Source organism: Molothrus ater, chromosome 1, assembly GCF_012460135.2.
Source record: "Molothrus ater isolate BHLD 08-10-18 breed brown headed cowbird chromosome 1, BPBGC_Mater_1.1, whole genome shotgun sequence".
Classification (NCBI taxonomy): Eukaryota; Metazoa; Chordata; class Aves; order Passeriformes; family Icteridae; genus Molothrus; species Molothrus ater.
In genome coordinates, this window is record NC_050478.2 from 118,415,881 (window position 1) to 118,436,682 (window position 20,802).

General features: G+C 46.1%; 2 protein-coding genes across 2 annotated transcripts in view; one reads left to right on the top strand and one right to left on the bottom strand.

The window, feature by feature from the left end:
- Positions 1 to 16,947, top strand: part of TRIM55 (tripartite motif containing 55) — a 36,816-nt gene extending 19,869 nt beyond the window's left edge. Inside the window, exon 10 of the mRNA XM_036378652.2 lies at positions 15,168 to 16,947. Coding sequence (XP_036234545.1) covers positions 15,168 to 15,287 — 120 coding nt within the window. The 3' untranslated portion in view covers positions 15,288 to 16,947. The remainder of the gene's footprint in view (positions 1 to 15,167) is intronic.
- Positions 16,948 to 17,359: 412 nt separating this feature from the next.
- Positions 17,360 to 19,237, bottom strand: CRH (corticotropin releasing hormone). Its single transcript, XM_036379194.2, has 2 exons — positions 18,936 to 19,237; positions 17,360 to 18,393 (listed from the first exon to the last, which is right to left on the bottom strand). Exon 2 carries the CDS (start codon positions 18,376 to 18,378, stop codon positions 17,842 to 17,844), a length of 537 nt encoding a protein of 178 aa, XP_036235087.1. The 5' UTR covers positions 18,379 to 18,393; positions 18,936 to 19,237; the 3' UTR covers positions 17,360 to 17,841.
- Positions 19,238 to 20,802: the final 1,565 nt, after the last annotated feature.

Consider the following 20,802-nt stretch of genomic DNA (forward strand, 5'->3'; position numbering starts at 1 on the left):
ATGCTTCAATGTGTGACAGGCTGACTATAGCTTCGAAGCAGCATGCTGGTGGTTGCTTGTGCTTACCTGCTGGTGCCAGCTGTTATCCAAATTACTCACACACAGGAACTATTGGAGAGGCCAGTGATGTTGCTGCACATCAGATATTTGCATGTGTTAGTGGCAGAGAAATCCTGTGCATGAGATTACTCTCATCACCTGCTACATACCGTCTGTGTATGTGCTGTCCTACCGTGACTGGTGGAGCAGCTATGGCTTGGCTTTGCCTTCTGCAGCTCTGTGGCTGCACCTGGAGTGCTTCCCCATGTGAACATGAAGCTGTGCAAATACCCACAGCCTTCCTGCGTGGTTGGTTGCCTCTCAGTAAGGAGTGTGGTTTCCTGGGTTCAGATCTGTGGCAGAGGCTTTGCTCCAAGGAATCTTGAGACTTGATTAAAAGAGAGCGTGAAGAAAATACATTTCACTTCAGTGTTAGACACTCAGCACCATGATGGGATAACAGATACTGATGTGTTGAGTACAGGAGAATGTTTTCCTTAAAATGACAATATTAGAATTGGTATAACCTGAATTTGAATAATCCTCCTTCAGCACATGTATACAAACTCCACATGGCCCAAAGACACAAGGAACAGAGTTGAGGGAGCTGTGCAAGGATTTGCACACTACACCAGGTCCTGCTCCAGTGTCTGGTGACCAGCCCATGAGCAGCACTCTGTGAATCAAACCATAGTAATTTACAGGTTCTAGCTGCATGTTTTAAGAAAGAAATTACCCGTATGTGTGCAATGAGAAGAGATTGTGTGTGTGTGTGTGTGTGTGAGAGAGAGAGAGAGAGAAAGAAAAAGTGGGTATTAAGTATTTCATGCTGTTTCCTTCAAGTCTAGAGATGACTATATAGCATACATAAGCAGCTACATAGGCTGCAATTGTATGAAAATAGATAAACAATCATGTTCCAGGCAAAAAGTTAGGAGAAGGAATTAACAGAGATATGATAAAAGGGGCACTTCTGCTAGAGGTTTCAGTCAGTAATACTTGAATTTGGTGGCTGACTCTGCTGACTTTCTTAACAAAAGCAACATCTGACCACTAAATTTCAGTGGCTATTTTTCAAGTCAGGGTTTATTTGGGAATATTTGAGTGGAATTAAAACAAGAAGTACTTTAAAATTATCAAATCTACTACGACATTGTCTTCTTAAGTATATTCTAAATGAGCTGGCAAAAAGTAAATTCACAATGAAATTTATTGTTTCCTCTTAGCTTTCCTAAGAGCTGTTTCCTCTTATTAGTTACACTGATGACCAGGCAGCCTAACCTCACCATAGGTACGTAAGTTCTGTACTAGCTCCCAGGTTAATTTCCTGGGAGCTTGCCTAAGTGTGGTCTGCATCCCTCAGCCCCAGCAAGAACAAAAGGAACAAAACTTGTGTTTGACGTGGGCAGCTGTCTGAAAAACAACAGCAGCCTGGTACCCAGCTTTCTTCATTGAATACCAGGAGCAAAAACAGGCACATAGGAAAGATGTCAGTTCTTGTTGGCATGTGAGTTTGGGGGTGCTGCATCTCAGTATTTTCCCAGATCACAGGTGACACTGGCATTTTGGAAGGAGGAGGAGGATGTTGAGTAGAGTAGCTCATGGTTCTGGGGACGTGGGAGAAAGGAGCAGGGGAAACAGCTGAGGATGGGATTGCCAGTGAGCTGGAGACACAGCAAGAGATAGGAAAGCACAAGAAGCAGAAAAATGCAGAAGAATAGAAAGAGCAGGATGTCTGAGTGAGGGTGATGCTATGAGATGATGCTGTGGTCAGATTTAAGGATCTGAGCTGAGATGTGTCTCTGTCACAAAGGAAATGACTGCTGTCGTGGGGCAGTGATCATTTTCAGTTATGTGAATTTCAACTTTGTATTTTTCCTGCATGTGATTTTACTCAACCCACTCTGAAGTGCTATATTCCCTTTTTTTTAAACCCCAGCTGATGTTCTTCACACCACTGTATTTACTCCCTTTCTCTAATTAAAGTATATCATGGAAAAGTGCTGTGGAAACAGAGCTTTTTGACAGAACATAGTGATAATGAGTACTTCATGTGATGACAACACTGGTGAAGCACTCTTCTTATTTTCTCACAGGAGTTAGCATTCTGCATAACACTTTTGGCATTTCTTATCATACTACATCGTCTTTGGAATCTGATTCAATACATGATTTGTACTTTCATGGGTAGGAAATATTTCATTTTACCACTAACTAACAGTTCAAATAGTGTATCTGGTGATGTTCCTATATAGCTTTAAAGGACTTTTTCCCTTTCTTCCTATCCAAAAACATCATGCTAGTTCACAACATGAGCTGCCTAAATCATTTCTTCCTCCTCACAAATGCCACCCTTCAGCTTATTCCTGCATGGTTAAATATTGCAACTCCCTGGTTCAAAATGAAAACAGACATTTACTCTTGCAGATATATGGGCTTGTATTTCAGTTGCTGTTCAGATGACCAGCAGGATGGAGAATCTGTTGGTTGACAGGTGTGAAGAACACCAAGCTTGTTCAGTCCAGCAAGTAGGGGAGGAAGAGCTGGAGAGTAATAATTGGCATCAGAAGGGTTAAGGTCAGGAAAACAAATCCACTGAATAATCCTGCTGCCAGGATCACCACAGAAAGCAAATCACCTATGCTCCCTTGGGTGGATGGCTCAAGCCCCACTCTCCAGTGGTCCCCATGGACATATTGGAAAGGGGTCCCTCACACCCCAGCTCACACAGCACACCCCACATTCCCTTCAGGTCCCACTGCCATTCAAGCTATCTCTCCCACATTCCCAGTGAGCATGGAGCACCAATCATGGCCCTGAAATGCAGCATTTACAGGAATCCCACCCAATCTAGACAAAGGAATTTTTTTTCCTTAGGTCACATTAAGAGTTGAAATATCCACAAGATTAAGGACTAAGAACTTCACTACCAAATGAAGTTGTCCCAAATACAGACTCTGTAATCTAAACCTTAACTATTCTGTAACATCTCTTCTGGAATAACCTCTTTTTTGGTAGACAATATCCATGACTATCTTCCAGCTCCAAATTTGTGCCCTTCTTAGGTAATTCATACATGTGTGTTCAATTTTCAGTGTGATATAACTGATCTACAGAGAATTCTGTATTACAACTGGGATATTTAATGTTGTTTACTGAAAACCAAAAACCTGACTCAAACCAGTTGTAGTTAGCTTTGGGTATTTTCTCAAATGACAGACAAATTCAATGTTGATCTATTCTTCAACACAAAGATGATTGGTTTTCCCTGCTCACTTTCTGCACTGTGGTCTCATCACTGTACATGATATGGAGCATCTATGAAAAGTGACAAACTATTATTCAGCTTTTCTGTGCAGAACTTCCAACACTCCGACTGAAGAATATCTCTCAATTAAAATAATTAAAAGGGAGAGGGAAGAAGTTATCATCTACACTTTAGTTGCATAAATTAGCCAAAAAGATTCACTGTCTGGTAGTAATTTGAATTTGAAGAGCATTGGACAATGTGAATCTCAGTTAAGTCCATGGACCATCGTTTAATCTTCATTTGCTTGTGTTTGGTTTTGAAAACTTGTATTATTACTAAAGGACATAGAGGTTGTTTTTATTCCTGGGAAATCAGGCATGTGAAGAGCACCATGCTTTCTTTCCCCTCTCCTTATTTTTTTAAATTCAGAATACCTTTTAAAATCAAAAATAGATAAAGGCAGAAAGCTCTTATTTCTACTGTTTGAGACCTCTCTCTGTGTGGTCTCTAATGACATCTTTATGATTTATTTAATAATGAAGTAGAAAGGAGTTGAAGGGAAAAGACATTTTGGTCTCAGATTCTATTTGCATAAAAATGGTTTTATTCTCCTTGCATAGTGAGGTGGCTGGTTAGACAGTTTATGTGTCTTCATTTTTCATATGAAAGATCAGGTCACTGCCCTTGTTCCTTTGTGTGATAAGCCCCAAAAGCCAAATAACAAAATTACTTTGAATAACTGTGTAATTATTTATAATAATAATAATATAAACCTGCATGACTGTCATCATAAGAACAGGATATATTTTATTTTCAGACTCTTTTAATGGAATGCACCAATAGGGTTTTAATTGGTTTTCAGCAACAAAAAGAGATCAGTTCCCCTATTAATTCCCGACATTTACTTTATTCAAGGGTCATTTCACTCTAAGAAATTGTATTGATGCATCTATAAATTTCCTCCAGAGTGTGGGAGCAGGGATAAGGCAACAGGAGCCACAGCCTGCAGGTGTGCAGATTGTTTGGTGTAAGAAAGGCCAAAAGAAGATTATTCAGCATGAACAAAATAAGTAACTCTGCATCAGACAGCCTCATCCTCCTTTGGGGAGTGCCTAAATCAGCAGTGTGGTCACCACGGGCTGCTTCTGCCTCTGACAGAGAACGAGAGGCATCTCCACTAAGAGCAAGTTCAGCAGCAGCTGCTGCTTCTCACTCGGCACCTGTCCCACCTGCCTGCTGAGTGTGAGGTGACATTGCTCCCAGCCCAGCTGCCCCTGTTTGGTGTCTGAAGCTGGGGAGATCTGAGCCTCGGGAGATGACAACCAGCAGCAAATGATTACAGCACAGGGAGCAGGAATAGCATCAATGAACTGCCTTGGCTCCATGGGGAGGGCTGTATTAGTGGTGAGTGACACAGACATTAGCAAGCAGCCCTTTCCAGTGCATGGGAGAAGCAGATCTTGGAGTCCCACAATTTTCCCTAACCATATTTTGTCAGCAACATCTCTCATGCAGTGAAACCATATAAATTTGTGAGCGTTCATGAAACTCTTGGTTTGTCTGAGTCTGTGGTTACCCGGTTTATTTCAGCTAAAATGAAGTGCTGGACCCTGCATCCTGTTACTGAAATTCCCCATAAGAAAAGAGTCTGTCTGTGGCTCCAAAGGACTCCATTTAGTCTGAAATGAAATGCAAGTTAATCATCCACAAACAGTAGCCTGATCTAATTTCCCTTTGCAGTCAGCAAGTACAGTGCTTTAATTCCACGAGGATATAAAATATAATCAGGACTGAACTGTTTGGGAGGAGAAATACTAATGGAATGGCCTATGCTAATCTTGTTTCATTAGTTTTAAAATTTTCTATTACTTTCTTGCAACCTTATGCCATCTGCCAGAATTACCATAAGGACAGTCTTCTCTGTATTCATGTACTGTAGTTCTGTAGTTCTCTTTGCCCTGCTGCTGAATACTTTAATTTCAGCTGGTGATCCTTCTTTTTTTTTTTTTTTCCCCCCCATGAAACATCTTTAAATCACATCAGAGAGATCAGTATTTAGCTAAGTTTTAGCTGATTGGTTGTCATGTCAATGTGCAGACAACATGGACTAAATAAGATCATTGAAAACCAAAATAAGGCCAAGAGATTGCACTGTGCTCTTTCTTCACATACCTCCACTTTTCCATCAGGGTATGCAAGGCATGGTCCCACATTTTAGCACAGTGCTGCTCTGGAGTGTTTGCACAAGCATAGAACACAAATAAGAAATGTTCTCTTCACCAAATTGGAAACTCAGTCTTGCCAATGTGCTCAGGTGAGGAAGACAAGCACCCACTTCAAGCCAGCTGTTCCAAGAGGGATTTCTTGCTCAAGAGAAGGCAGTTTTGTGAGGCTGGATCTTGCAGGAATGGGGCTAAGAAAGGGTCTCTATTCCCGACACACCGTCCCATAGTTTCCCCCAGAGCAGAACAGGAAGTTTGTTAGCATCAGCCACGGGCATGGCCCACGTAGCTTTCTTCCAAGACACCAGCTGCTGCTCCAAAGGCTCTCTGCTCCCTGCAACGTGTGTTTAGTGCTAATGAAAGATCCAGGAATGCAGACAGCAAAAATCAGCTTGATACTTGTAATCTAGGTCTTTTTATACCTGTATTTTACCTTTCCTTAGGTGGAAAATTGATGAGTTTATTCCTGTACCATTAGAAAATATCTGCAAGGTTTGACTGAATGAAAATGAGTCATCTGTCCTCCATGAAGCTGAGCTTTTTGTAGGAGACCCTTGAATCAGCTGGTGTAGAAGCCCAAATCAAATTCTGTTTCAATCTTCTCCCTAAACATCTCTTAAATTTCACTGTGGGGGGGTGGGGGTGCGGAGGGGAGCATTCCTGTACCTGAACAAACACTAGATGCAAGAAACTCAGTTAACAATCAAGAAATTCTGCCTTTGCTTCTCTGTAGCTTGACTCAGTGAGTTGGGACTCAGTGATAGCAGCTACATCTGTGGCCATTCAGGCTGATGTTCAGTTGGTGGTAAATTTTGCCTGTAAATTTCCATTTTGTTTCTTGACTTTGTGCTTCAGGTGAATTTTTTTCTCCTCAGTTTGGCAATACATGCAGAGGAGATCAGCAAAGTCTTGATTGTTCCTCTTTTAACACCTCCCTCTCCCTTAATTTTGAGAATTACCTGGGTGATTCAGAGACAGCAGCGATGACTCGTGAGGGCAATGCATTAAGACCAGATTTCAGACAACAGTTTCTCATAATTAATATGAGTGGCAAATACTTCACCTGAAGTTTTCCCTCAAATAGTCTGCTCTGCTGTTTGTCTGGTGAGTCATAGATACCATCTGATTTATGGATATTTCATTTTTTTCAGTCTATTACTAGTAAAAGGATCTCCAATTTGTCCAAACAATGACAGTTTGGACAAAATTATTTTTCCTGTTGAAATTAATACAAAGCCAGGCTCACATAGACATTGTCTTTCTGTGACTAGGTCATTTAAATACTGAATTCTACCTCCATTCAGCCTCCTCCTCCTCCTCCAAGCATCACCTGTTCTGCTCATTGTTAAGGAGTTTGGAAAGGAAAATAGAATGTAAACAAAAAATATTTTTTAATCATGGATGAACTGTTACTGGTTTACATCACATTGTGGTAGATGTATGTCACAACTACACAAACCATCTGCTTCTGGAATATTTGTTTAGTTACCTTACTGCCTTGAGACAGGCCAGGCTTTCAGTGCAGCCACTCACTCACCTCTGGAAAGCAGCACTGGTGTCCTGTAAGCATTAGAGATGGATCAACATTTAAATTCCAGCGTAGCTGATTGAAAATCCCCGTGGTGGTAATTAGTTAACTGGGCCTGAACCCCTATGTTTGGGAAGGGTATCCTTCCACTTGCAGGGTTTCCAGGCTTGTGAGCAGGCAGGGGCTGGACTGCAGCACCCTGCAGTGCCCACCTGCTGGGCTTTTAAAATGGAGATTAGGACTAGGGGGGCTAAAATGGAGATAAAGACCATGTGCAGCCAAAATTAAATGGAAAATGAGGAGACAGACATATCAAAGAGTGATGATTCAATCTTGTATCTCTTTTTAGGTGATATATATTCCTGGCATCTTTGCAATAATCCTCAGGTCATTAAGTAAGAGGCCAGTGACTAATTAAAAAAACCTGTTATCCCTGGCTGCCAGCCAAGAGGTGCTGCAATGTTCAAACCATGCTACAGATGTCAAACAGAGACATCATGGCTTTGACTGAGCAGAGAATGAGAAGCTCACAGTCCTGGGGGATAAGTGATCTGAATTTCTTACTGCTCTTTTCAATTTAGAGAGCACCCTATAAAATCTGCCTGAGTCTGTCTCAGCCACTGAAGGTGGTGATCGAAATACAGATCAGTCACTCAGAGCACTCCTGGCTCAGCACTTCTGTACACAGAAGTGGTTTTTGTTCATGATGAAACACTTGCTGTATGACTTATTCTATTACAAAATGCCTTACCAAGAAAATATAGCTGTCATTTCCCCCATTAGTGCTGATGAGCCTCTTCAACATCTGACAAAATATTTGTTTTTAAAATGCATTCATTTTTATATTTATGCACAAATTCAAAATTTAATTTTAGAAAATAAATGAATTTCTTTTTAAAGAAAAATTGAGCTGGTGCCTGCCCAGATGCAGGTCAGTTCCAAGCTTGCCTCTGGTGACAGTGACTCTATACCCTATCAATACCTGGTCATTAACTGTGACTGAATCCTAAGCTCTATGAGCAGCATTTATCGCAGCTTCCTTGGTCTTCACCTGGGAACAGTGTGAGATGGACAGAAGGAAACTTGATTTAATATCTTGCTCATCACTTGGCTGAGTGCTGTGCAAGCAGGCCAGCACTGCTAACGGGCAAGCAGAGATTACAATGTGAGATTTGACATGACAGACATCCATCTGGGCAATCACAGAGCTACTCACTGAGCAGTTCTGGGGTTTTGGAGCGGAGTCATAGCGTGGAAACAGCTTCAGTTGCTGTGGTTGCAGTAAGGAGCAGATTCAGGCAACTGGAGACATGGAAAAATGAGCACACAAAGAAAAAGTGGTAGCAACAACAGCTGAGGAGGGGAAAAAAAATGGTGTAACTGTGGCCAAGACTTTCTTCTTCTGTTATGTGGTGGCTTTAAGGAATGACAACAGGTTGCTTTAGCTGACAATCTTGCTTTTTGTCCTGCACCTCCACTGGTTTTGTCTCTCAGAGAGGCTGTGCTGTGCCCACAGCTCACAAACACCACTCTCACCCCCTGCAGGCTTAGGAGAGCCCAGGGCAGTCACTCACAATGTGAGCAGCACGGGATGAGCCTCCAAGCATGGGATGTGTGCGTCTACACATCTCAAAGCTATGCTGGCTCTGTTATCTGATCCCACAAATGGAGCTCCAGGGTGAATCACAGCCTGAACTATCACTGTGTCATTCATTGGATTTCCAAAAGTACGGTTTGCAGAGGGAGAAAAAGCTTTGAAATACAAAAGTCCACATTAGTCAAAGGAAGGTCTGCCTGACAGAGACAGACAGGACATTAAACCACTACTATTTTTGCTACTTCTCCCTGAAAGCTAATAGCAAAATTTCTACAACATGGATTAGATTGATTACTGCCGTGGAGAAGTTCTTGGAAGGTCTTTACTTCACATTTAACTTGTTAATCTGAATTCCTATCTATTTGTGTGACAAAGCAGCAGTAGGAGGAAGAGGGAAGAGCTGGTATTCATGAGTAGCTTCCTGGCACTGGTGACCAGCATGTAGTACGTGACCAGCACTTACTCTGGCAGCCTCTCAAGAGGATCCTCCCTGTGCTAGACAGCTCTCCAGCAGGCCTGCAAGTGAGCAGAAATGGTAAAGGCTCATTGTTCAGGAGGTCCCAAAAAACCTTCACTCCTAGAGGAGTGAAGAATGGTGTGGATAGATGCAGGACAGACTGTTCTGATCATGCAGCCTTAATATTCACATGTTTTTAAGACTCTCCTGTTGGGTTTCCTCCATTTTCCTGCCCAGTAGGAGGACTAGGTTTCATGCAAATATGTAGTTAATTACTCCCAAAAAAAAAGTTGGATCAATGAGGTGCAGCAATGGGTCAAATATTACACAAGTATGTTATTTCTTCCTTTTCTTCCTTAAGTTATGAAAAAATAGGTGATTTTTATAGGGGAACTGTATGTCATTTGTCCCAAGTAATGCTGAGAAGAAAGCTGCTCTCCCACACCATGTTCTAATGCAGTTTCCACCACAGGTTCAAGTGTCTGGACCTCCATGTCCCATGGGAGATGCGTGGAACCTATACCAAAATAAGACAGTTGGGCTGTTTTCCTCTGAAATATATTTTATCACTTTGAGGTCATTATGTAAGAGACTCTGCATTAGACATTATCCATATAATGTTAATTGTAATAGTGATGATCTATTGAAGAAAGGCATTTCCTCCCAATGGACTTTTAAAATTAATTACTGACCACTATTAAGAGAGTGATATGTCTAATTCTGTGTCTGATGGAGCTTGTCTGTGCATATAATTTTGTCTGCTACCTTATGTGTTTCTGTGGCAGGTAATTGTAACAAATATTTTGGAGAATGCTCTGTTGATTCCCACTGATAAAAAAGATCCATGCAAAATAAGCAGCCCCTTAGCTTTGAAACAATATTGTTGTGATATACGTGACAGCTGCCAGGTGTTATGCTGAAGGAGCTAGACTGCATAAAAATATGAAAACAAAATGTTTGAACTAAAGTTTAAACTATTTAAAAATAACCTGTTGTGCTCCCTTTGTTTCCTCTGCCTGGAAGTGTTGAGTGCCAGCAGTGTAACACTTGACATTTGAGGCAGACAAACATAGCCTACAGATTCTGTGACTGCTTTGCAACCAGCTAGCATTTTTTAATCATCCCTGTTCTTGTCAACATTGGGGGTTGTTTATAAACAAGCCAGCTAAAAATGGGAATTAAATTTAATTTCTAGCTCAATTTCTGAGGCTGGAATCAAGAAACCTGTATTTTCACTGCTTCTCTCTCCAAGACCCACACTTTCTAACAAATTCACACCCTTGCTCTCCTGCTGGATAAAGAGGAGGCAGCAAAGGCACCAGGTAGTACATGTGCCTCTAAGGGTGTGGATCCAGTTTTTCCTCTAGCAGAAAAGGTGATTCAGAAGTTTTTTGCCAAATGGCCCTGCCTCTTATTGCTTCCCAGATGCCACCAGTTACAGGGCATTTGTGCTGAGGAAGCTGTTTGTTGGGCTGTGCTGAAATCAAATCATTCAAATGATCCAGGTTTAAAAATATCTTCCTTCACCTCAAAAAAAGGAAAAAAAAAAAGATGTTGTTCCAGTGACATTCCCATTCTTAGCACAGCCCTTCAAAGAGCTGCAGCAATGCAAATGGACAGTGAACCATGGAACCAGAGCAGGAAGAGGTGAATGGGGACCCAAGGGGCAGAACCTGCTTCGGGCAGCATTGTTGCTCCAGAAAACATTCACATAGGTTGTAGCCAACTGCCTCATCCATCTACATTAAAGTAGATTATGAAGCCATTCAGCCCTTCACCTTTCCTTCCGACTTCCTAAACTTAGGAGTTTGTGATCTCATAAAATAATACTGCAGTCAAAGTTCTGAATTCCTATCAAGGAGTGTTTTGATATCCTGAAATACTTGGCTGGAATCTTTCTTGTATAATTGCTTAAAAGCCAGATGTAGTCTAGCCCAGTCATCCAGAGTGTCTGTGGAGTCACTAGAGTTAAACAGGTACCTCCAGAGAGCAATCCATTTCTTTGAACATGGGACAAATCACCCTCTGGTTGTGCCTTTCTCTGATCACTCCCATTAGAGGGGATGAACAGAGTTTGCTTGAGTGGATATCTTGTTTCTGGATGACTAAAGTTTGTCAATTCAGATCCCAGCCTTTGTACCTCAAGGCTGCTGAGGTTCGTGCTGGTAAAGCAGAAATCAATGTGTAGACTTCACTGTATTTCAAATATATAAAAGGCCTAGACTACATATTTTCTCCTAGCATAAATAGGGTAACTGCTGGGACCTAATAAATGAAAATGTTATGACAAACCATCCCACCGACCTCTTTCCTCATCTCCACACCCATTTTTACAAGAACCTAATACAGATTAAGTAGAGTCCTGCTTAAGGAAGCAAATACTGAAAAATTATGAATATGTGCAACTTTGAAACGACTCATCAGGCTCAACTCTGAGATCCTTATACTGTTTATTCATGCAAATTCTAGCGTGCCAAATGCTGAGGAGTGCTGAATGGCTGCTCAGTGGGAGTTGTGGTTGCTCAGCACCTCCATAGAGCTGGCATGTAAACTCCAGTCTGGACTTTGCTTATGGGAAAAACAAAACCAACCATCAGTCATGCATGGTATACTTCTCTCCCCACTTCATGAGCTGGCCTGGTGAAAATTCCTGGTACTTATTGAAAGCACCATCTGATGTCACTCGACACCACAAGGGAAAACATAAATCAAAGGGTAAGTATTCAGCACTCTCTCAGCATTGGCCTAATGTGGTGAATGTAATCTGAGGTAAACCCTTCAGTTATTCATTATTACTTTTAGGGACCCAAAGGGTTGGGACTTGTTATTCTAGTAATGTGAAAAACAAGTCCTACCCAGGAGATCGCCAAGGCAAAGATAAAGCTCAGGTAGAAGCTTGACAAGTTACCTAATAGCAATGGACAGACACAATGAAGTGTTGAATCTGGACTGTCTTAAAGGCATGTGGCAAGCTCAGCACTGAGCTTTCCTCTGGGAGCAGAGTAGGGTTGCAGTAACAGGGAGAGCGAGATAATCCAGCATGAGATTACAGGGACCTACAGAGAGGTCAAATGCCTCAATCCCAATGACCTGCTTCTGCATTGTCTTTCACAATCAATCACAGCCTGGTTCAAACCAGGTCTTTTTCTGTAAAATCTACAGATGAAATCTTTTTCTTGGACAATTCCAGCACACTGTATAACTCTGAGTTGTGTGGGCTGCTGTTGGAAGGGAAGAATGGACTTAATAACATGGACAAAGGTGTTGCTGGCACCTTTTCATGGTTTCTTGTCTTACACAAAGAGAGCAGACCTCAGTCACTGTGTGATTCAGAGACAAACACTGGAGTGTCACAGGTGTGAAAACACAAGCCTAAAAGCCAAGTAATGTCCCTACTGTCAGTTTTGTGCTTGCTTCACTCCTAGCTGGGCGTGATGGAAAATGATTGGTTTTGGAAAGGCACATGGAGGTATTGCAGACTAGCAGCCTGCTGAGCGCAGCAAGGTGCAGGGAGCAAATGCTTCACCCAGCCAAACCCAGTGGGAATGTGTTGGAGTTCCAACATTGTTTTGCTGACACAGGAAGATGTCATCGCAGCAAAATATGAAGGAGTTAACACATTATGAAATACAGTTTTGGCAGTGATGCAGACAAAGATTGTTTTGCTTGAAATGCAGTAGCAGCAATGCTGGTTAACAGGGTTATGCAGTCAGCTTGCCAGTCTAAGTCATTGCATTGTGCTTTATTTCTTCTTATATATTGGGTCCAAATCCTATGAAACACTCAATATAACTTTAAACTCAGAGATAGTTCTTTGCTTCAAAGTTAGTCTTGATTTACTGTAAATTTGTGGATAGTGGCTGGTTAGAATAGCAAGTGAAAGTGCTAAAGGAAGCCTTCCTTTATGACAAGGTACCAGTGTGGATTAAAATTAAAAAAAAAAAAAAAGCAGGATTGTGTTTTAAACCTCTTGTCAGTCCTATTCTTTTACAGGGTGAGAAGTGAGGACCATGCCTGCTTTCACACACTGCTGAGGGCTTGGTGCACAAAATTGTACAGCCAGTTTCAAAATTACTCTTAGCTAGTCCAGGCACTCTGACTGCTCTTCCAAAAACAAAGGCGAAGTTTTCAGCATCACAAAAGACTAATAAACCACCTACGCTCCTGCATCTACCAAGATGAAGAGAGCACCAATGCCTTATAAATTCAGAGAGTCTAGCCATGTATTTACCTGTAGTCAGGTTGAAAGATTTGCAATCAGCACTTTCCAGGGCTGAGAGGCAGATCTTCTATAAATAGGCCTCAATTAGTTACCTGCCTTCAGCTGAAGATCTGGCCTCCTGGGCCCAATTCTTTGCCATACTTTTGCATGAGCCTGGAAGACAGCCCTTCTCAACAGCATTGCTGGAGATGGGCTTTTGCATTCAAGTAGACAGCTGTTTCTCCCATCTTTTCACCATGCTTGTGGTCTCCATAAAATACATCATAAAGTTAGCAAGCAAAAGCTATTTTCATCTGCAAGATGCCTGTTTGGGTTTTGCAGTAAGTCACCATGAGTGCCTTGCTTTGAAAATATGAATCTCAGTCAAAGATTGGTCCTCATTTCAAATAATAAAGCAGTTTCTCAGATAATATTTCATTGAAATTAATAGGGCTATTTCAATTTAGAGCAATCAAGGATATTGATAAAAATGGCACTGTGAACTGTAATTAGATATAAATAAAGAAACAGGGATCTATTTATTTTCATACCTTCATGCTGTCTCATTTGTTGATGACACTGAAATAGGTAGTAACTGGAATGAAGCCCAACAGCTAATTTATGTTTAACATACCACTAGTTCCTACTTATTCTTGTAGTATACTTTAACAGTAAGTACTTACAAAAATGCTTAGTAAAATCATCCATCCCATGCTTCAGTTCCTCAAAAGCATCCCCGCTTCAATGTTTGTTGCTGGATGTGTCTATTAGCAACACTGCTTAAGCAACTTTCTGGTTTAGGACAATTCTATAAATGACTGAGATGTTGGAATTCAGAGGACACTACTTTTTCATTTGCTCTCTATTGAGTAGTATGTTGACATCAAATAGTTCACCTGAGATCATGCTGAGGTTTCCAAAGTAAGCTAAAAAAGGAGAAGTAAGCTGCACAAAGAAGACTGGCAGCGTGGCTGGTTTAATTTTAGGAATGCACAATAACGTATGTGTGCATCTAGGAATACAAGGGGAAAAAAATCCTGTGTATTGCAAGTTAAATTGTGGTTTTAATGATGAAGACACAAGGCTTTCCTTAGCTAGCAAATCACACATTTTTATTAATTTTGTCTTTAATAGGATTTCTGATCCTATCACAAAGCATTCTTCATTCTTTGCCAAAGGGATCTGGAACTAGTAAAATATTTCTGCCTATTACACTGCTCTGTTAAATATTCAACTAATTTTAGAAATTCCTTTTATTAGCAGCTACAGTATACATGTCCAGATTCCTTTATCTACTGTAAGTGTAGGATACCTATGCAAAAAAAAGAGGGATATAAACTGAAGTTTATATCTCTGTATTATTTGTTTCCTGTTTCTCATCTGAGTTAAATTGAAGTGAAACAAATATTAGAAGATTTTAAGGGAAAAAAAAATAAAACACTTCCAAGGCAGATTTCATAACAGCAGAACAAGTATCATTTTGAGTGGCAATGCACTGGCAATAACATTTGGCTCTGGTTCACATCAATCTGGAGACCCAGCTACACAAGCCAAGCTGGCTCAGGAACACTTCTGAACAGGCATTTATCACCTTCAGTGCAATAATATTCCAGAGGTCCAAATCAGGACTAAGCCCTTTGCACAGATGCGACACGCTCACCCAGCTTAATCCTTCCTCAACACTGTCATGGCAAAAGTGCCTCTGACTTCTTTGGTGTTAGAAGTCTTGTCTTAGCTTCCCAAATTTCCATGCTCCCTGCCTTTTCCCTTCTTTCCCACTTCACTCTGTTTCCCTGCATGTTGTGAAGTCTTATGGATTTTAATGCAATTCATATTTTCCTCTTCCATTTATCAGCCTTTCCTTCCTTTGCAGACTGGTTCTGAGCCATACCCTCAAGGACGAGTGGAGGAAGCTCCCGTGAGCAGTGAGAGGGGTGACGAGCCGGCTCGTCATGTCTTCTCCTTCTCGTGGCTGAACTCACTGAATGAGTGATGACTCACTCTGGCTGGCTTCTGGTGTGCTTCTCCTCAGAAGGACCGCGAGCACAGGCAGCCTGGCTGCAGTCAGCAAAGAAAGTGGCCTGGGAAGGGGCATCCGAGCAGGTTTCATTCCTGGGAACTCAGCTGACCTCCAAACCATACCCTTGAACTGACAGACCTGAGAGGGAGGGGAGCATGGGGACAGATCATTCTATGTATTGTAGTCAGAGTGTTTTCCAATAATTTCTCACTTCCAGGGGGGAAGAAGCATCACTACAGCTTTAGGCTGAGCACTGCTAGTGTTGTGTAACTCACTTGTTGGCATGTCCCCATGTAGGTGTAAACACTTCACCAATGTTCTTAGCTAAAACACTGGTATGATATTCTCTAGTAGCATCCTTTGTTAAAACAGTGTTTCTCCTCAGTATCCTCCTGCATCCCCGCTTGTCAGTGCCGGTGACTTCAGTGACACTATCATGTCCTTGGCAGCCCCAAGTCAGGGTTGTGTCTAACAGCACTGGTGCCTCCCAGGCTGCGGAGGCTGAACACGGGAGGGAAGGAGGAAGCTGCCATTTCTTCCTTTGCACTTGCTCTTTCTACTAAACCACAACAGATGATGCTTGCAGAAACACATTATTTGTACGGAAGATTCCCGGTGGCAGGAGTGAGGAAGAGACACTTACCAAAAGCACTGGCCAGGACCCCCACACAGCTCTGAGTATGTGGGGCAGTTGCTGAAGTGCTGCCCAGTCTGTCCAGCTGTATCTGTGTCCATGTCTTCTCAGCCATCAGTATGTGTACAAAAGGGGACATGTTCTTACATGGAACCAGGGTGCAATAAGGTGGCCACAGGTACTTACTCAAGGTTTAATTTGAAGCCCCTGTGCTGTGCTGTAGAAAAGGTAGATGCTGACTGTCCTGTTCTGTGTGCATTGCAGATGTTGAGCCATCAAATGAAATCAAATTTGTGTCTTACAAGAGGCTCTACAAGTTGTACTGAAGGCAACACTGTGGTTTTTCTCACTGAGAGTAGGGCGTCAACACTCAGCAGTGTTTAAGAGATTGGCAGCTGCCGGGAGTGCTTGGTGCCATAGGGGACCAGGTGTCAAGCTCTGCACTAGCGTTACGTGTGGATCTTTCCCAAATCCCGGAGCCAAGCCCTGGGTGCCCTGTTTTGGCAGGGGCCTGTGTGGGGCTGTAAGGCTGCGCTGTGCCCCAGCAGGGCTGGTGAGCTGGCAGTGCAGACTGGTCAGCAGGCTGTGTGGGGTCAGCCCCTGTCCCGGACACCCGTTGCTACCGGCCCTCGCTGGTATCTGTTTTCCCTGGACAACGTTCCCTGGAAGACTCTCCTGCGAGAGTTTCGGAGGCTGCACAGGCGAGCTCCGCAAAGCTTTGGAACTCGCACAGCCCGGAACGAGCGCAGCCCCGCCACCGCATCGCCTCCGGCTGCTGGAGCAGCTTTTCCCTGGGATTTGGTTCGGGGTGAGGGATTTACTATTTTCTCCCAGTCGTCCTGGAGATTTCCCCCAGCTCCTCCCGGGAAGTTTCTCCACACCCACTGCAGCTTCCCTAGAAGTCCCTGGGAGGGACCCCGCTCGGGCACGGCCATCGGGACGGGGGAAGCTGAAGCAGGGGGGGAACCTGCCCTTTTGGAGTGCGGGGAGGATGCGAAAACGCAGGAGCGCCTCACCGCCTTCCCACCGCTGCTACCCGGCGGGAGGAGGCGGCCCGATCCCGGCCACAGCGGCAGGAGCCAGGGAGCCTCCTCGGGGGGCTGCAGAGGTGGGATTCGGCAGCTCCGGGGGGCGCCGATCTGCCCTCGACACCCCGTTCCCGGGAGCCGCCTGCGCCCAGGGCGGCGGCGGCGGGGGCAGCCCCCGAGCGGGGCCGGCGGCGTCGGGGCGCGCCTGTGGGAGAGCCCGCGGGGACAGAGCTCCCCGGGGCGGGGGGAAACATCCCCGGGGGACATCCAGGGCTCCCCACGGCTCTGGGTGTCCACGGCCATGGGTGCCACCCCCCCCGGTGAGCGCCGAGGGAGGCGGAGCAGCCCCCAGGCGTCTAGGCAAGAAAGTCTATCAAGGCATCTTTACTTTGCAGCTTTTATTAAAAATATAAATATTAAACATTCTCTTACACAACCAAATCGACCGAGCGCTGAAAAGATGTTTTATTGTGAAAATGTTTACAGGGAAAAAAAGTGGATTGAAAGTAGCTTACAGAGATTCCCCCTCCCACCTCCCTGCCCCCAACAGAAAAGTTTTCTGTCTTCTTGGCACCATTTCTTCCAATGCTCACACATCCCTACGTAGCGATGGCACTAGAATAACTGGGAAATGGAGAAATAAATAAAGGTAAAGGAGGTTACAAACGACACTCGTGTTTCTGCACTTGGTACACGGTTGTGCATGCTAGTCAAGGGACAGAGGCTGTTCGGAATACGCCCTTCTAGGTTTAAAGCTATATAAAAATAAAGAGATGACATCAGAGCAGCACTATGGTACATCGGACGGTGTAATTATTCTTGTGCTAACTGCGGAATCTCTTTGGCAAGGCGGGGAGGGGCCGTTTCACTTCCCGATTATCTCCATCAGTTTCCTGTTGCTGTGAGCTTGCTGCGCTAACTGCTCGGCTCGGGCCATCTCCAAGACTTCTCGCAGGAGGTGGAAAGTCAGATCCAGAGAAATAGGGGGCTCCTCGGATCGCTTCTCCCTCTCCACCGCCTCACCCTCGGCTTCGCCGTCCTCTCGGTTCTCCGGCGAGCGCTCGGGCAGCTGCTGCAGCTGTTGAACCGCCGCCCGGAAAAAGTTGCTGGCGGAGGCTTCGGGCTGTAGGTGGCTGGTGCTGCTGGAGGAGGCGGAGAAAGAGCCAACGGGTCTCTTGTGAAGGTTGCCCAGGCGCAGGAAATACTCTTCTCCCATGCGGAGCAGGACAGGCAGAGTTTGCTGCTGCTGCTGCTGCTGTCGCTGCTGCTGCTGCTGGAAGAAATCTGGCTGGTGCAGAGCCCCAGGGGCGGGTGCCGGGCTCTTGCTGAGAGCTCTGCACTCCTGGCAGGGCAGGAGGGCGACCAGCAGGATTCCCGTGGAGACCAGCAGCGGGATCTTCATGATCGGGGCCCAAACCTGCGGGGGCAGAGGGGGGACGGGGGTTGGGTTACAAAGCCGAGCCGCAGCGGCGGGGAGGGCAGCGGGCGGCCGGGGAGGGGGCGTCCCCGCCGCCGCTGTCCCGGTGCTGAAACGCTCCGCTCCGCGCCGCTCCGCGCCCCTCTGTTCCCCGGTTCCCCGCACAGTACCCCCGGCCGCGCTCAGCCCGGCCCGTCCATCCGCGCCGTCGAGGCGGCCGCTCCCCGCAGAACAACCCCGCGGGGCGGCTCCGGTCTACCCCGGCAGCGGCTCCCGGAGACCAGGCTGGGCTGAGCCCCTGCGCAGCGTCCACGCGTGTTCGCGACCCGCGCCTCTTCCCCCACCCGGGGCGAAGGGGAGCGTGGGGTGCCTGTGGCGGGGCGGCTCTCCCCACGAGCTGTGGGGTTCCAGCGCCCGTTCCCCACCTCCCCGCTCCCTGTGCGGCCAGGACAGGTCCCCGCATCCCGCGGGACGCGGCGTTCAGCCCCGCTCAGCGCAAGGCAGCGCATCCGCTGCGCGCCCGGGCGCGGCCGCGCACCTACCTGGGGCGGCGGCGGCGGCAGGGCAGGGCGGGCGGCGGCGGGACTCGGCGGTGCCCGGCGTCCCTTCCTCTCGCTCTCCCTCGGAGCCGGCTCCTGGCGAACTTGGGATCAGATTTGGTACTAATCAGAGCCGGGGCGCGGGATTTTTATAGCTTAGACCCTCTCCTGGAATCACGCAGAACTTGCCTAATAAGCTGACGCTCTCCCTGACAGCCCGATTGCGTGCCCCGATCTACTGCTGAATAAATCATGGGGGCCCGTCGGAGCGGCGATGGGCCGAGTTTCGCTATCGCAACCCCAAATCTCACGTCCAATTATATCAACAGATATTTATCGCCTCTGCAGTGACGTCAGCCGGGCCGGGGGCCGGGGAGCAGGATGCCCCCCCCACCCCATTGACAAAAATACTTGAATGAGATTTCCTAGCGGGCGCGTACTATGAGAGGTCACTCCGGGGAAACTTTCCACTCACGGGCCGGCCCGCGGGGAGGGACCCGACCCGAGCGGCACCGGCGCTGCTATCCCGGGCAAGCTCCTTCTCCATCCCCGCTCTTGTCCGGCCTCCCGGCCTCCGCCGCCTCCGAGCCCGCCCGCACGGGGCGGCTGTGGCGGGTGGGCGCAGGAGGCTCCGCAGGGCCCGTGTTTTGCGTGGGTGCCGTCTCTGCTCTGCTCCCGGTCCGCCCGGGCCGGGCAGCGCTCGCCCTGCGGGGCGGGCAGGGGCGCCGCCGAGCCCGCGGGAAGGGCAGAGCAGGCGCCGGTGCCGGGGGGACCCGGGGCAGCGCTGGCACCGGAGCTGCCAGGGACCCCGTCGGAGGGAGAGGGGGTGGAAAGGTCCCGGGGCTGGCGGGGAAGGCCGAGAGAGCCGCCAGGGCCGCCGGGGAGCATCTGCCCGGGCAGGGAGCGTCGCCCGGGGGGCGCTGCGCTCCCCTGCCCCGCCACCGCCAGCAGCGCCCCCTGCTCCTCCCGGCACCGCTCCCGCCGTCTGGCCGGGCTCCTCTCCACTGCCTTCCCCCTGCTTGCATGGAGGCAACAACTGCTCTTTGTTCCCTTCTCGACTCCACTGGCTGATCTTCCCCACCTCTTCAACGCCATGGCCGGGTGCTTGCCCTGTCTGCCCTCCTCAGCTAAGGCCTTCCCCTCCAGCCTGCCCTAATCCCACGTGGAGCTTTTTTCCAAGTGTTCTCCCATGACCGGTATGTCTTCAGGCTCCAGACCATATTACATCAATGTCTCCACCTGGGTTTCTTGCCCTCTGATCTCTTCAAGAGGAAGTGCTGTCTGTAGAAATAACTTCTGCCCAACATCCATTCCATGTGTAATGTGTGTTCTTCCATTTTTGCATCCCATTATCTTTGCCAATGTCTCTCAGCCCTCCTTCTCTACTGCCTCAGTTGAAACATGAATTATATCCTTCCCTTTAAATTGGAAAACTTTACAGAAAACCTATTGGTTGTATCTTGTCTAGACAATAAACTCCTGAGGTCACACACTTGAGTGTCTCCCGTTGTAGACAGGAGTTGGGACAGAACAGGTGTCACATGCTATTGATGCAAAGTGATAAATCTGAACTCCATTTCCTTAATAAAATAACCAAGTTAAAGCCACTTAATGTATGAGGTTGGCCACAGCCCAATTCTGAGCATCTCCTTAGAGATGCTCTAAACTTCAATTTTAGTTATACCAAGCTCCAGCCTCGGCTGCACTTTTTGCAAAGTGCCAAAGAATCAGATCTTGTGCATCATGAAGAAACAAATGGAAAAACAAGTAGTAGTACCAGAGATTTAGCTCTTCATTACCACTTTTTGCTCAGGCATTCATGAACTGAAATGTGTATTACAGAACAGAATATATTGTGTAGCTAGTCACA

Coding starts and splice junctions, on each gene's coding strand:
- CRH (XM_036379194.2), bottom strand. CDS start 18,378: ATGAAGATCCCGCTGCTGGTCTCCACGGGAATCCTGCTGGTCGCCCTC.